The sequence below is a fragment of the Pyrgilauda ruficollis genome, unplaced genomic scaffold, assembly GCF_017590135.1.
Source record: "Pyrgilauda ruficollis isolate IOZ18807 unplaced genomic scaffold, ASM1759013v1 scaffold10, whole genome shotgun sequence".
Taxonomy (NCBI): Eukaryota; Metazoa; Chordata; class Aves; order Passeriformes; family Passeridae; genus Pyrgilauda; species Pyrgilauda ruficollis.
In genome coordinates this window covers 13,604,584-13,619,711 of record NW_024508101.1, presented here as the reverse complement: position 1 = coordinate 13,619,711, position 15,128 = coordinate 13,604,584, and the positions used below count along the sequence as shown (strand labels likewise).

General features: G+C 42.6%; 1 protein-coding gene across 1 annotated transcript; it reads right to left on the bottom strand.

Annotated features, from left to right (window-relative positions):
• Positions 1-5,841: 5,841 nt before the first annotated feature.
• Positions 5,842-14,448, bottom strand: ACTR8 (actin related protein 8). Its single transcript, XM_041463629.1, has 13 exons — positions 14,186-14,448; positions 13,844-14,014; positions 12,891-13,001; positions 12,522-12,626; positions 11,696-11,869; positions 11,076-11,169; positions 10,141-10,273; positions 9,654-9,807; positions 9,032-9,127; positions 8,342-8,482; positions 7,669-7,933; positions 7,210-7,373; positions 5,842-6,550 (listed from the first exon to the last, which is right to left on the bottom strand). Exons 1-13 carry the CDS (start codon positions 14,306-14,308, stop codon positions 6,407-6,409), a joined length of 1,875 nt encoding a protein of 624 aa, XP_041319563.1. The 5' UTR covers positions 14,309-14,448; the 3' UTR covers positions 5,842-6,406.
• Between the last annotated feature and the right edge of the window lie 680 nt (positions 14,449-15,128).

Genomic DNA, 15,128 nt, shown 5'->3' with positions numbered 1-15,128 from the left:
GAGAGGAACATTTTCAAGTATTTGCCAAACCCAGAAGAGGAGGAAACTTTTGCATTCCTTGTAGTCTCTCTTTATCCACCTCTAATAGGCAAGACTTTAAGAACAACAACAATTTAATAAACTTCCCTGTGATTCTGTGACAGTGATATCACACAAGACAATTCACAAGGGAAATGATGGGTATGCTCACTGCACATTCTGCCAGAAAGTGTCTCCACAAAACAAATGTGTAACAAACTCATTTCCAGATATCCCTAAGGTGAAAACTGCTGGATTTGCAGCAGTGTCTCCTAACATAGGGAAAGGCAAGATCTGTTCATCTGCGCTTTTTTACCTTTCTTTCTATCTTGTGCCATTCTATCTTGCAGATCCTGCAAGAGTACAATCTAATGCCACCAGATCCTTAGGCTGAGTAAGAATGGCAGGTTTTTTACTTTCAGAGAAGCCTGTGAGCCTTGGAAGTACCACAGGTTTAGCTCTGTGTTGCACTGGTTTGGGCACAGGGACTCAGTGGCAGATTTTCTGTGTGTCAAAGGTACTGATCCTGCTAGCCAGCCTGAAGGGTTTCTCCTGCTCCCTCCCCCTGAAACCATTCCTTTTGGTCTAAACCATTAGTGAAATGGGGTGTCCTTGGACTGTAAATAACATTTCTCCCTGGCCCATGACTTCTGTCTAAGCTGTTGTCCTGTATTCTAGAGACAGCAACTTATCCAGAGTCCATTACACTTATCTCTTCCAGCACTGCCCAGCAGAGAGATAAGCAAGAATTCTCCTGAAATACACTGAATCCTCTGTAACAAAATTAGGTGTAAATTGCTGCTAGATGTTAAAATTTTCCATGTACAATTACAATTTTATACACATTCATTTGCAAAAGTATGTTCCTTTACTCTTGGGAAACAGATTGGAAGAAGCATAACTCTATGACTTTTCTTAAGAAAACTTGTAATAAACTTGTTTGGGGCTGTACAAACCCCAAAACTCCTGAATGAACAACCAACCATGGATAAAAATTAGTTCTGTAAAGGAAAAAAAAAAAAAAAGATGCTGGGGATGTCTGAAGCTAAAGTTCACACAGCTGATTCTCCTCACATGGATAACTTGAAATTGTTCCCAGCTGAAGATGGGGACATGTCAGGTGTTTGTTTTGGTTTTTTGCTTTTTTTTTTTTTTTTCAGGGGGAATCTTTTAAAGGGGTTTTTTTTGAAGAAAAAGGTTTTATCAGCTTCTTGGGATGCAGCAGAGGATGCAAAGGCAGAAAGGTTTTTTACTTGTTTTGGTTGTGAGGAAGAGGGTTATGGTTTTGCAATACCTGTGTTTTACCTGCAGAACTGGTGGGCCACAGAACTTTATTGATGCAGGAGCACCAGGTTGGCGAGGGGGTCGGTAGAATACAGGCCTGGGCTCTGATAATCTGGGAAAGACACTCTGTCCCAGTAGGGAACTACAGTTTTGTAGCCAACTCTTCTAAATGTTGCAGCAGTTTTCTTCACATTTTGTTGTTGTTTTACTTCAAATGGAAGATGACTGGCAGAATGACACCTGAGAGAACTTTTGTCTTGTAAAGAGAGCTGGGCGTGAAGTCAGTCAGCAATGTCCTGGCCATAACAGTCAAGTGACTTTGACAGTCGGTGTGTAGATGATTCACAAACCTTGGTGCTTTTGAGTTCTGAAGTGCAGAGGTCAAAAACTAAGTCAGTCTGATTTAATATAAATCTAGCACACGTTTTGACTGAATGGACTAAAACACTAGTTTCAATGGAGTAAAAGACTAGTTTCAATGCACAATTCTTTTTGCCATATAGATTCACATCCACTCTCTTTCAGTGGTCCCTCTGCATGAGCACTGTCCTACCCCATTTCTTCTAAACTGATCCTGAAACAAAGAGAGTGCCTGAAACACTTACTGCCTGTTCCGCTGACAGAGGAGAAACAGGAATATTCTCTTTGGCAGATGGAAATCATGACCCTCTCCCAGAGATGTCCACAGCACAGACAACACATAATGTAGCAGAGCAATGGGGCTTTGTCAGGATGTTACCACCAAATGCTGTCAGGCCTGACTGTAACAGGCAGGAGGAAGAGCTCCTCAGGCTAAAGCAGATCTTGCTTTTTGTTTGTTTGTTTTGCCCTGCTGCAGGTAGTGTAACAGGTTTAAATGTATCTGCTGCAGAATGTTTTGGGCTAACTTTCCCTTCGTTCCTGCTAGGGAGAAAGTTCACTCACTTTCAAAAACATTGTGGTAAGTTTCATTTCCAGGGCTGAAAGCGTTCAAGCCGACTTACCTCGCCGCTTCCTCCTGCGTGCACAAGCGTGTCTGTGAGCTCCGGCGGCTCCGGGGCTGCCCGCGACCCCGCTCTGGGGCTCCCGAACCGGACCGGGACCGCTCCCGCCCGGCCGCCCGAGCAGGAGGGAGAGGGGTCTGTCCGGTCCCGTCCGCAGGTCGGGGCACCCACAGGCCGCGTCTGTCTCAGCCCAGGCCGGGGAGGCCGCTCGCGTGTGGGGGCTGCCGCCGACCCTCGGCAGCCGCGCCCAGCCCGGCGGGCGGAGCGCGGGGTGGTCCCTGGGAGCGCGGGGCCCCGGCGGGAGGCGAGTGCGGGCTGCGGGGAGAGTCCGCGGGGAGGCAGGGCAGGAGCGCGGCTGGGACTGCCCCCCGGAACGCACCCTTTGGCCGCTGTGCAGCCTGTGCAAGAGCGGCTTCGCCGGAGCTGAAAGCGCCCAGAGGGGCAGCGGGCGAAGTCCTCGGCCTCGCCCATCCTGCCCGAGCCCTCGGGAGGCTGCGCTGCCCCGCCGGGACAGGGCTGCCAGCTCCGCCAGTGCCACCGGGACGGGGCTGCCAGGTCCGCCAGTGCCACCGGGACAGGGCTGCCAGCTCCGCCAGTGCCACCGGGACGGGGCTGCCACCTCCGCCAGTGCCACCAGGACAGGGCTGCCAGGTCCCCCAGGACGGGGCTGCCAGCTCCGCCAGTGCCACCGGGACGGGGCTGCCAGGTTCCCCCGGGACAGGGCTGCCAGCTCCGCCGCGGAGCTCCGGGGCGCGGGGCAGACCCAGCCCCGCTGAGCCGACCCCACCTCGCTCCTTCCCGGAGCGCTGCAACTTTTTCACCCCGCTCTTAGCAGGGCGGAAAAAACCGTTTCCCCCACTTTCGGCTGCGAAAACGCTTTCCCGTGTGAGCATTGGGAGCTGCATCGCGGCTGGGGATGAAACCCCAGGTGTCCCAGCTCCGTGCCCGTGCCTGCTCCGTCCCGGCGGTGACGGGAGGTATCTCTGTGTGGATGAGCGCTGGGCGCAGTGCTCGAAGGCAGCCCGTGAAAGCTGAGCTGGAACTTGCAGTTGAGGGCTTTCATTGCGATCCTTACCTGTGCAATGCGTGCTCCCAGGAGAAAGCCCTGGTTTGAAGTGAGAGCAGCAAACGCGCTGTCCCGCCGGGCCTGCCTGTGCTGACTGATTCGTTACCTCAGCAGTGACGATTTTGGGTTTGGTTGTATCACTGAAAAGTGTGAGTTCAATCATAGTTCTGAACAGTTTCCCACTGGGTAGGCGGAAGAACTAATAATTCCACGATATAACTCAGATAAGTTACTTCTCTATTGGCTTTGTCCTCTGAATATCTTCAGTATATGTGAATGTAGCGCATGTTCGTTGTAGACTAAGCTGGATTAAAATGTGCTGGTAATGAAAGTATCTCAAAATTCCCTGAGAACTGGCCAGGGATTGGTATTGTGTGAAGAGGCAGTGCTGCTCTGGGAAGGTAAACCCGGGAGTCTTGTTTATCCTTTCAGAATGCTCGTGGCAGAACAAAGCTGATATAATGAAGACAAACCAAGATTATTGTGACATCTTGTACTTTTTCCTGACATCATCTGAGGACAATGGTCTCTGCTGCAGTATCTTTGATATTGCTTGTAGATGCTGGTTTTTTTCCACATCCTTCCTCACCACTCTTCTCAGAATGTATTGCACCGTTAATAATTTTCTAGCTTAATTACTTGTTAATGTTTTTGTTCTTAATCAGATAAGTAGATAATGGACAGTCTCTGGGTGATTGGTTATTCACACTCAAGCACCACATTCCAAACTTCTGAATAATTATTCATTATTCATTAATGGGAAAGAGTAATTGTTCCCTGTGGAACTATGAGTGAATGTGTACTTGGTCATTAATCTTTGCAGTGATTAAGAATTCTTGAAACCAAGATGTGTGTTTGCAGTGTTGAAAAAATTTTGTACACTTTCAATGCTGTTATTTGGTAAGCAAATAAAAAGTCTATAGAAAACATGCACTAAATATGTATAAGAGTATAGAAGTTTCCTGAAGTAACAGAGCAATTTCAGCAGTTAAGTAGGGGTAGATGTAGAGCACAAAATTCTAAGTAAGTTCATTGTTTGGAATGTGAAAAAATAGAGGAGTTTCCACTTCATTGTAAGGGCTCCTGTCCAGTATTTCATGGGTTTGCAGACTAGAAATTGGTGATGATATCTCATCCCTTTGTTACCAACTAAATCATACACAAGACTTTTAAACAGAAATTTTGAGAATTCTGTGCAGGTGAATTTGCTGTTTTTGTAATGCATGGATACTTGAATATTTATCATTCTCAAGTCAGTATTCAAACTGAAATACTAGCTGCAAACTAAGCTGAAACTACTAATTGTTTCATGCTGCAATATTTATCAGGTATTTTCATCAGATTTTCCCCTGGATGTTTGCAATAATCTGGGAAAAATAAATGTTTTGGTAATACAGATGTTTGAATGTTAAAATCCTGTCAAGATGCAGATGATTTTGGTCTTAGATGACTTTATATATGCTGGCATTGGCAAATTTTGCCTTTCACTTTCCTCCTCTTAAATTTTATGCTTATCAGAGTAATGCTGCATCTCAGGAATTTGTTATTTTGTTGCTTTTGCTCAGGGTAAAACTCTAACCAAAAAGGACAAGAGGAGATGATGACACCTCAGGTTGCAGGGGGAGGTACATTCCAGGAACATGAGAGGAATTGGCAGGGAGCAGACTCAGACTGATATGCCTTGTTTCTTTCAAGGTAGGGAAGAAAATTAAGTAAATTAGGTAATCAACAACTCCAATATAGATGATGAATCATTTTGTGTTGCTTTTTAGCACACTTTCTATGTATGGGCATTGGAAATGATAATTTCAGTAAATCTGTGTGCTTTTTCTCTAAATTCTATTAAAATACATATAAACAAATGCATACATACCATACATTGGTATTATTATGATAACTGATAGCTTTTAGAGACTTGTTTCAAAGTGATTTTTTTTTCTCTTTTAGAGCTCCTCACAATCAAGTCAGTTGGGGGATGTGAGTGATTTCTCCTTGCTGCTGTACTTGTGACTGTGTCTCATTGCTGGGGCAGCTCATGCCATCTCACACAGAGGTAAGAGTTCTCACCTTTCTGAGTTCTCACCTTTTGTATTCTGCTGAGTATTGCTGCAAGCATCCTTTTAGCTACGATCATATAAAGGAGACTGCCTTTTAGGTATTGTTGCAATAGGAATGCTCTCAAGTTTGTTCAGGAAGCTCCAGCTTCACTATTTCAGTTCAAACCAGTCCTGTTGGTTTTGAAAGCAGCTGCCCAACCAAACCAGGTTTGGTTGGTGTTGCAGGGTGGTTGAGGAGTGCAGCCTCACTGCCCTCAGGTGGAATGAACTGGAAGCTGTGCTGGTTGTATAAAATTGCAGCTAGGTCTTTTGGGTGTATTATATTGATTTTTGTAAAATAAGGAAAAAAGTGGACTCTACAATAGATAATGAAAAACTAATAGGTTTTGATGGTAAGTACAGGGCAAGAAAAAAATACTCCACTTCCAAATTCTTTGTGTTTCCACTGAATAAAATAATTTATTACATAAGTAAAAACCAAACAGTGACTGTAGTTTTAGTTCTTCATTTCACTTTTACCCTAATGATCACTTATATAACAACTTCATCTCCTGGTAACATTAGAGTAGCAATCAGAATATTACATTAAACCCACAGCTGCACTCTTCAGCTGTTGCTTCTGTGTACATGTTTCTGGAATGAATCTTGGCTTGACATCTCTCACATAATATTTCATACCTTAAGTTCCTACATTGTGCAATTTTAATATACATTACCTGTATAATATACAGTTACTCTGGAGATGACAGTGGCACTCTGTATGCAGAATTCAATGCATACAATTTAAAAGACAAAGGGTAGCTGAAGTCAAATGAATTCAGTAAGTCTTTTGGTTTCTTACAACACGTCCAGAAAAATCTCAGTTGAAGTTAATATTAATAAAATACAAAAAATATGTATCAGCAGAAGATCAATTCATGTGCACTGGGAAAAAAAATGGCATTTGGGGAAAGGAATCTTCAGTGAAGTTCCTAGAGGTTCCTCTGTAAGCACCTCCATTACCACACAAAGGCAGCTCGCTCCCGTAACATCCTGACCCCAAAGCGCTGCCACTCCCTCTGGTATATCCACAGCTCCTGAGTTGTGTCCAGACAGGCCAAAACTGCCCCTCCCTTCCAGGCAATTAAACGTGGATCCATATCCTAAATTCAAAACACAGATGGCACACAGTCATTGGTCTCACTTTGCATCATTCTCCAAAGCTGTATCCTATTTTTCCAACACTATTCACTAGTTAGAATCTGGAGGGGTAGGGGAAGAAAAAAGTTTTACAGTATTATTCAGGAAAAAGTAGTGAGATAAAAATATTTAACTGATATTCAAGATGCTTTGAGAAGTCACTTTTTGTTTTAAAATGCTTTCTAAGCATATAATGAAAATCTTGCCTTCAGTAATGGAGGCTCTGAAATAGATGGAAGTATGTTTACAAGTTTTGCCTGATTAATGCCAAATGAAAATTAACCTCAATGCCTGTTTTTCTATTATCTTTATAGTACTAAAACATAAAAAAATCACAATTTCTTGCTGAGGAGACAGGTTACCTTCATGGGCCAGTACTGCTTCTTTACAAATAGGGCCTTGAGCTAATAAACACTTCAGTGACCTGCACCAGTCACACTCTTGCTATGCCTCTAACTCCCTGTCTCTAACCAGCCAGTGCTGTGTCATAGGCTGAAAGCTCCCTTAAATCTCAGACCTTCAACTACTCTGGGATTTCAAAAGAATTTTTTTCATTTAACCTTTCAATGATTTCAACCAATCACAGTTTACTAACTACTTGGCTATCAGTTTTAACAGTTACCTTAGGCCTTGTGATGACCTCAACATTTTCAACAACTCTTCTGAAAGAAGGTGGCATTTTGTTGAGAATTCGGTGTTGAAGAAACTCTTGAGCTTTATGAAACATAAGGCCTCCTCCCACTACTAAGATGGAGCTGTACATCTTCTTTTTTGTATCATCAGATGCTGGAATAAATGAATACACAGAAATATATCTGTTTCTTGAAGTGATTGTGGCCTGTATTACAATTAATTTAGTGCAAGTCAAACCAGATAGAAACTGATGTTTGCTTTAAAATTCTTCTTCTATTCCTTGGACACACAGGTCAAGAAACAGCAACAAAGATGCAAGCATAAGAAACAGTGTAGCTACTCTCCAGATGATAAAACCTAGGGACCCATCTTTCTTTGGTGAAATACAGGAGTTACATAAATCCACCCTGAGGTCTATTTCACAGACTTGTACAAATGTAATTCTTACCACAGCAGTCGATACTATGAAGGATGGCTTTGTCCAGGCCCAAGGCTTTCCCTTCAAACTGAGAAATAGCAGTTTTCCTGGACATGTGTGCACTTAAAGGTTCCTCTGAATCATTGCCAGGTATCATGCAGTCACCCTGGGAAGAGCCCAGCTCCACTTCTTGTGGGTACATCCTCTCTGAAATGTCTGAGGATTGGCCTCTCAATTCTCCCTCAAATGCACCAGGCTTTGACATAGATTTTCTGTCAGCTGTAGCTTTTGCAGACTTAAAAATGAGAAAACAAAAGCAAAAAGGTCACAGCAGGTTACAGAACAGTACAAAGACTTAACTAAGCACCATTGTTATTTCCCTTCACCTTTTTGCCCAGCAAGGTTAAGCCCTGCATTATTGCCTCATCTGATTTTCATTTTAATCCTCATGTTCTAAGTAAGGGCTCATTTTGAACTCCATCAGATTGCTCAATCCCATAATACAGGGATCCCTTCTTTGACTTTAAAAATGCACACTTCTAATTAAAGAATTGTTTAGGCACCTGTAACTACTTACTTTAAATGTATTCTTTAATATTTCTGACCAAGGTAACAAACTGATTTCTGAGATGAGCTAATGAGTCCTCATTTTATTCCCCAATTAAGTGACAGTTAATGAAAAATAAAACCAGCAATCACACACCTGCTCCTGCTTACTTTGTGTGGCCAGCAGATAATGCTCATCATGAGGGTCCTCAGGATCACCTTGTGACCTGTGCTGCAAAATTGTCATTTTTTGTCCAACAATTCCAAAAGTTGCTGGATAAAACAGAGCCATGGGTGCCTGAAGAGAGATTTGGCATGGTTTTACTACAGTAGTCCTTCTTATGGCCTTTACTACAGAAAAAAGAAAAGTCTTGTTCTATTTTTCTCACTATTCAAAATTAAATAGAGGTGTTTTTTTTCCAGGTAGTTTGTGAAATACTGAAGTGTCTTCTGTTTTTTACAATTAAAAAATATCCCAACAATTACACAAGTTTCTTTAGAGATTTAGCATTGTATGATAAACAAGTACTCAAATGTCATTTGTTACAAAATTGGAAAATTCAATGGTAAGCTGAAAAACTTGCAAAATTAACATTAATGCTTTGCACTTGAAGGATAATGATCATATTTAGATGAAGCAACAACCACTGTAGCTAAAGCTACTTAGAAAGTCTTGTGCATGCACCAGTGCTGCATTAGGCCCACTCATCCATATAGGAATTAATTTTATCTACAAGCAGTTTAAGAACAATCCATAAATCACATGGCTTTAGTAGCACTGCACTGATACAAACTGAGGCTCTAAGTCTGAATGCTCATTACATTTGTAATTTAATTTAAAAATCACCTGTAATTTCTCATCCCCTAACCGGAACTGGTACAATAAAGCTGGAGAATCCGGATGCCGAATTTGGAACTCGTGATCTTGTAATCCAGAAATATCCTAAGGTAAGAAACAATGGAAACAACAATAAAAAAATCTTTTGTATCTATCAAGCTGCATAATCTATTTAACTACCGAAAACAACGAAAAGTAACAAAACTGTCTCCTAACTATGGATTTTATTTACCTATTCTTGAGTTTTTTAGTCTTTTCCATGTAGTATGATGTGGCAGACAGCTTTCTACATGCCTAAGCCTCTACAATGAGGGTTTTGCAAGAAGAAGAGACCTGCTAGCAGATCTTACAGAACTGAAGTTGAAAACCAGCAAGTATGCAATTATTATCAGCTTCTTTCAGCAAGAAAAACAAAGAAATTATCTTTCTAAGGGTTGGGATTCCTTTCAGTTAGAGGAAAAATAAACCAAGTTATAAATATTTCAAGTCTAAAGCTTCTACAGCTTTTGCCATTATTCTCCTGAGTAAAATATTTACAATTAACTTGGACTCACAAAAAGGCTCCCCAGAGTAACACTCTGTAAAAGAAAAAAAAAATTACTTGGCTAACACACGATTTGCCCCCTCTCACCTGATCTAGATGACAAAACGTCTCCTTTAGGTGCTGAAGCAGCAGGCAATCCAACTTATTAGTTAACTGGCAGTCTCTGTATGGGAATCCTGCTCGTTGCATAAGCCAATAAAAACACCTTGACACATCAGATCCTCCATATGCAAGGCACAGCCTAAAGCACAGAGAAGAAAGAGATCTTTTTATGTAGTTACTGAAATACTGGCTGACTGCAGCAATAGTGAGAGGAATGCTAGGAAGATTTTAGCCACGCTGGAATCATGACTTCCACAGAGTTTGCAGAACACAGTATTAGTTCTGATCAGTTCTGCCTCTTTTCTTCCTTAAAGATAATTCTTTAAGGTTCATATTGTAACAGTTGTCCCTGTTAAAGGCCTCAGAGTAAGAAAACCCCAATATTTCTATAAATTTTGTCTCCTTTTAGAAGTCAAATCTTTCGTAAGCAAGTAAGTCCATGATTATAACAAATCTGCACACTCTGAGGTACCTGGTATTGCGATGGGAAACACCATCTTCTACACAGCAAACGCTTGTCTTCTGATCTCCCACATCCACAATGCATGCACTGCTTAAACCACTTCCAAAGGTAGCACAGACAGACTCCTGGTGTACAATAATTCCTAGCAACATGAGAAAAAATTATATTAAATTTATGCCAAATTTTAAATGTTGCTGACATTTAAAGGACATTTTAATGTCTTTTAAAGATCTACAAATAGCCTGACTCTCCACTGAAAGCCTGTATATTTAGTGAAGGTGGGGTGGGGGGTACTTATGAGACTTTTTTGTTGAATAAGGCTTTAAAAGTCCTGAAAAGAAGCTAAGAGCAGGGTCAAATGACCCTTTTTCTACAAGATTAAAGGTATTGTCTCCAAATAGCAAGTATTTTTTCAATCTGGTAGTGCAGGGTCTTGGCTACCAGATGTACTTGAAGTGCTTTCTGAAGTGTTTTCCTAATTTTTTTTCTGATTTTAATCAAGTAGCATTGTTATTAGCAATTCAGATATGGTCTTTAAGTAATTCTGAAATAAGGCCCAATTTGACCCTCTGTTTTCCCTACAATCCACCTTTACAGAGCACATTTGTGTCACAAGCCCATACTTAAACCTGGGAAGTACCAGAGATTCCAGTCTGTCCTTCTAGACAGTCCTGCATTTTAGAAATATTTAAGAAATGAGACTGCTGCTACTTTTAATCCAGCTGAATGAGAAGCCCACAGCTAGAATGCATAACAGCAAACAAAAAAACTTGTTTCAATATCAGCCAACCATTTTACCCCTTTAGAAGAGAAAGCAGTTATGTGATTGGCAAAAGATGAGGGTGCTAGGCCCAGGTAACCTGGGACTGATGTGCAAAATATGCCTTAAAAGAAAAAAACATCTTATTAATTAATGCAAGTACTTCCTTCACTATGGATTTTACCTGAGAAGCCCATCTTCATTAGGATCATATTTACCAGTTCTTTCACATGTTGTTTATTATAGATGTCTGGAATTAGTAAAATGCATCTGTAGTACTGAAGACAAGAACAGTAAATTAAAGCCAGCTCTAAATAAAGTTCGATATACAACTTATAAAAAAAAAATCAAAATTTTGGGAAAGGGGAAGGTTTTTAATACTTTAAAAAATATGTTCTAAATATGTGCCAAGAGTCTATAGCCATTAAAATGTGTAAAAGTACACCAGGCATGAGACAAACACCTACTTAACAAGGATAAGTAATTATACAAGTATCAGGCAGCCCTTCCCCAGGTGCCTCCTTTACAGTCAACAAAAAAACCCAAAGACTAAAACTATGAAATGTCTATCATGGGATTTCTAAACATCCTTGTTAGAGCTTCTATCAACAGCTTTTGTCTTAAAGACATGGACAAAATTCCAGATGAAGTCTTGGGTACCTAGCTCACCAGCAGAAAGAAGGTATTTACTAAGGAAAGCACCAGTAAGAGGCTACCAATACCAGCAAGTTGCTTCTCTTTTACAGTAACGTTTAGAGAAGTGGATACAGCACACACCACATAAATGTGCTGTTCACAGCTCACCTTTAGGTCTTTCAGAGGTATTTCCAGGTACTTTTGTATTGCATGTGACCATATAACTTCCAGGTCTGCCAGTACTGCAGTGAGGGAGCCACCAGGTCCTGAGTGGAGATTCAGCTGCCCCCTTCTAATGGGCCAATGTATGTTGTAAGCATCTAATGGATTAACATACAGCGCCTGAAAATGAGAGATTGCATTCTGGGCATTGCTTTTCCCAAAAAAAAATACTAACAAAATGAGTAACAACTGGGAAGAAGAGTATTTCAGAAGCACACACAAGACACGGCAGAGCTCAGACTGATGTCACAGCAATACAGCAGATTTCTTTGTAACAGAGCTTGATTATAAACCATTAAAATAAAAAGACAGCAAATACATAGTCTAAATTGTTTGAATGTTCTTACCCACAGACATCTAGTGAATATAAAGCTATATTTTTCCACTACACCATATTAGAAACTAAAATAACTTAAATACTTTGAAGCCCACAAATATCAAGTTACTCAGCAGCAATTCCATGTAGTGATACTTTTATCAGTTGCTTTCTTTTTCTCTGAATTATGCCATATGGGTAAAGTTCTCACCTACTCCCTGCAAAAACCCTGATTTATAGCAGCAAGGGATCCAAGATACTTGTTAAGCAAATGGGGGAACCCTCTTGTCTTGCTGAATGATAAAAAATACTCCGTTACTCCACAGTACAGTTTCTCAGTTTTGCTTGGTTAGCTTTACACATCTTTCAGTACACACTAACTCACAGCACACTGCAACTGATCAATGGCTGCATTAAAGCACACGAAGCCTCATTCAGCAGGAAAATCAATCTTACCTCTTCTCCTACCAAAAATTCAGGATGATTTGATGTGTTTGTCCACTTGGCCCCGGAGCTGTGATCCAAAATGGCAGGCCTCATCTGTCTGTTGTACGACCTGGCCTGAAATGTAACCAAACCAAATCCTGTTGATAAATATTTCACCGGTCACTTTTTATGCATGGAAGAAAAATGAAATATCCCTTTGAATCCAGCCCTTGAGAAAACACTTATAATCTTAACTTTCTCATGTTTTCAGAGTTAGGTAACACAATAGCACCTATGCATACTTGGTCTAGGAAGGGTATCTATTCTTGTCCTGAAGCACAGCATCTCACCCAGGACTGCATGAATGAACAATTTAATAAGACCTAAAGAATGAGTTACCTGATCAGGTGACACTGGTATGCGCCTCGCTCCATTTGACATCTTTTTGGACCATATTGCTTGGTCCACCATTTTAAGGCCATTTTGTCTCTGCTCAGTACTTTCAGGTTTCTAAGGAAAAACCCCAAATATGCAATGTAAATACTTTCAGACCACATTTACATACTGGTAATACTGAAGCTATTAGGAAATAATGAAATAATTTCTTATTAAATTTAGATAGAGGGTAGAAAGGACAGATGTTTGTACAATCCAAAACGGACCAATGCTCATTTTAAAAGAAACTATTTTTTATATTAGAGTTCCCAACACCTATTCAAGTCAACTTGAATCTTTTAACTGCTTTTAGTGGCTGCTGGACTTCATCTCTAATGATGTGCTCAAGCCATTATCTACTTAACTACAGACATATGAGATAGGAGCAAAAATGTTTAAACAGATCTCAATTATTTAACAGTGAGGTCTAATATTAGAGAGGTTAGTTTGATTTTTACAGATTCAGACTACAAATAAGATTATTACATATGTCTTTTGATCAGGCTGGACTAAAATGACTTGCTGTGTTACCCAAGTCACTAACTAGTAACCAACACATTCACAAACGGAGAAGTCTGATTCTAATCCTACAGTTGGCACTCCACCAGAAGAAATACTGAGTGTGGTACCAGACCATAGCACAGGGAAATCAACATGTACAAACCCTCAACCTATTAATTCATTAGTTTTAGTTCATTGCAAACAAATCAAATAAAACGCAGACTGGTCCAAGCCTACTGACTTCAGTAGGTGGCATCTACAGTCCTTAAAAGGGTGAAAAAAAAGTTTGACACGAGATGTATTCTCCTCTGGGAAACCATGAAGGATGAAAGGCACATATGCACTACACGAGAAACCAAACCGCCCCAGAGCAGGCGATGGCCACGCGGCTTTCGGCGAGGCGGGGCCGCGCTCACATTGAGGCCGTCCCTGAGGAGCCAGCTGTCCCTGTAGGCCGCCTGGCCCGGCTGCTTGTGCCGCCGCGCGATCACGTGCGGGATGCCCGCGGGCAGCGTGTCCGTGGCCCGCCCGAGCCGCAGGGTGGTCGAGCCGGGGTGGATCACCACGATGAAGTTGCTCTGTATTTGCTGAAAGCAAGCACAACGAGCACGGAGTCAGATCGAGCCCCCAGGACCACCTGGAGCCCTCCCGACGCTTCCACACCCCCTCCGCAGGCCTTTAAGAGGCAGAGCCCGGGCCGGGCCCGCCCCAGCGGGGAGGGAGCAGCGCCCGGCAGCCGCCGCCGCTCCGGGCCTCACCTCCTGCAGCGACTCGGGCACGGCGGCGGGGACGATGGGCCGCTTCACGCCGCGCTGCTCGCGTTCCCGGTCACGCTCCTTGTCCTTGCCGTTCTCCGCCTCGCCTTTCTCCGCCTGGGTCATGCTCCGGCCGGGCGGAAGCCGCGTCTGCCGGCCCCGAGCGGCGCCGAGCCCCGCGCGGGGCGGAAGCGGGCGGGCCCTGGCCCGGCCCCGCCCCTCAGCAGGTACCGGGGGGCCTCGGCGGCCCCTGCCGGGATGGCTCCGCTTGTAGCGGAGTGCGGGGCTCCCGCCCCGGCGCTGAGGAGCCCAGCAGCGGCACGGGGAGCGGGCGGAGCAGCCCTGCCGCTGCAGCGGGTCTGGTGGAGCACCAGCCAAACGCTCTCAGCTGGGCTGGTACGGCTGGAGCTTAAAATACTCTGCACAAAGGCTGTAGTACAGCTGGTGTACGCGGTAAGCTGCAAGGGGTAACGATGGGCAGCGAGCTCCTTTATAAACTGTGCAGAGAGGATGTTTGACTGGAGCAGGGGGAGGTGTGGTTTTTAAAGGTTGAAAGTTGCCGTTACACAGCCGAGTCTAAAAGAGAGCAATGTTGTGTTAGGTAGGCGTGGTATCTGCTGGAGTGGCTTGTTAATTGAGGGGCATTGTTGATTAATTTCCTGCTAAGGACTGTTAAGGAATACATTCAGGGCAAAAACAGTGAGAAACTCCCATCCTGAAAAGGGGTACATCAGATAAAAGACAGTTACTATTTGAAAGAAAATAACTACTTTGGGATAGCCTTCAGTATTTGAGTTGACCTCTTTTTTCTTCATGTAATAATAACAACACCTAATTTTATTGTAAAAAAACCTAAAATTTGTACAGTAAATGTTTTTACACATTTCAGTAAGTTTATAGGGGAGAAGGAAGTTCTTTCAAGAGGTGTTTCTGTTATAAACACCAT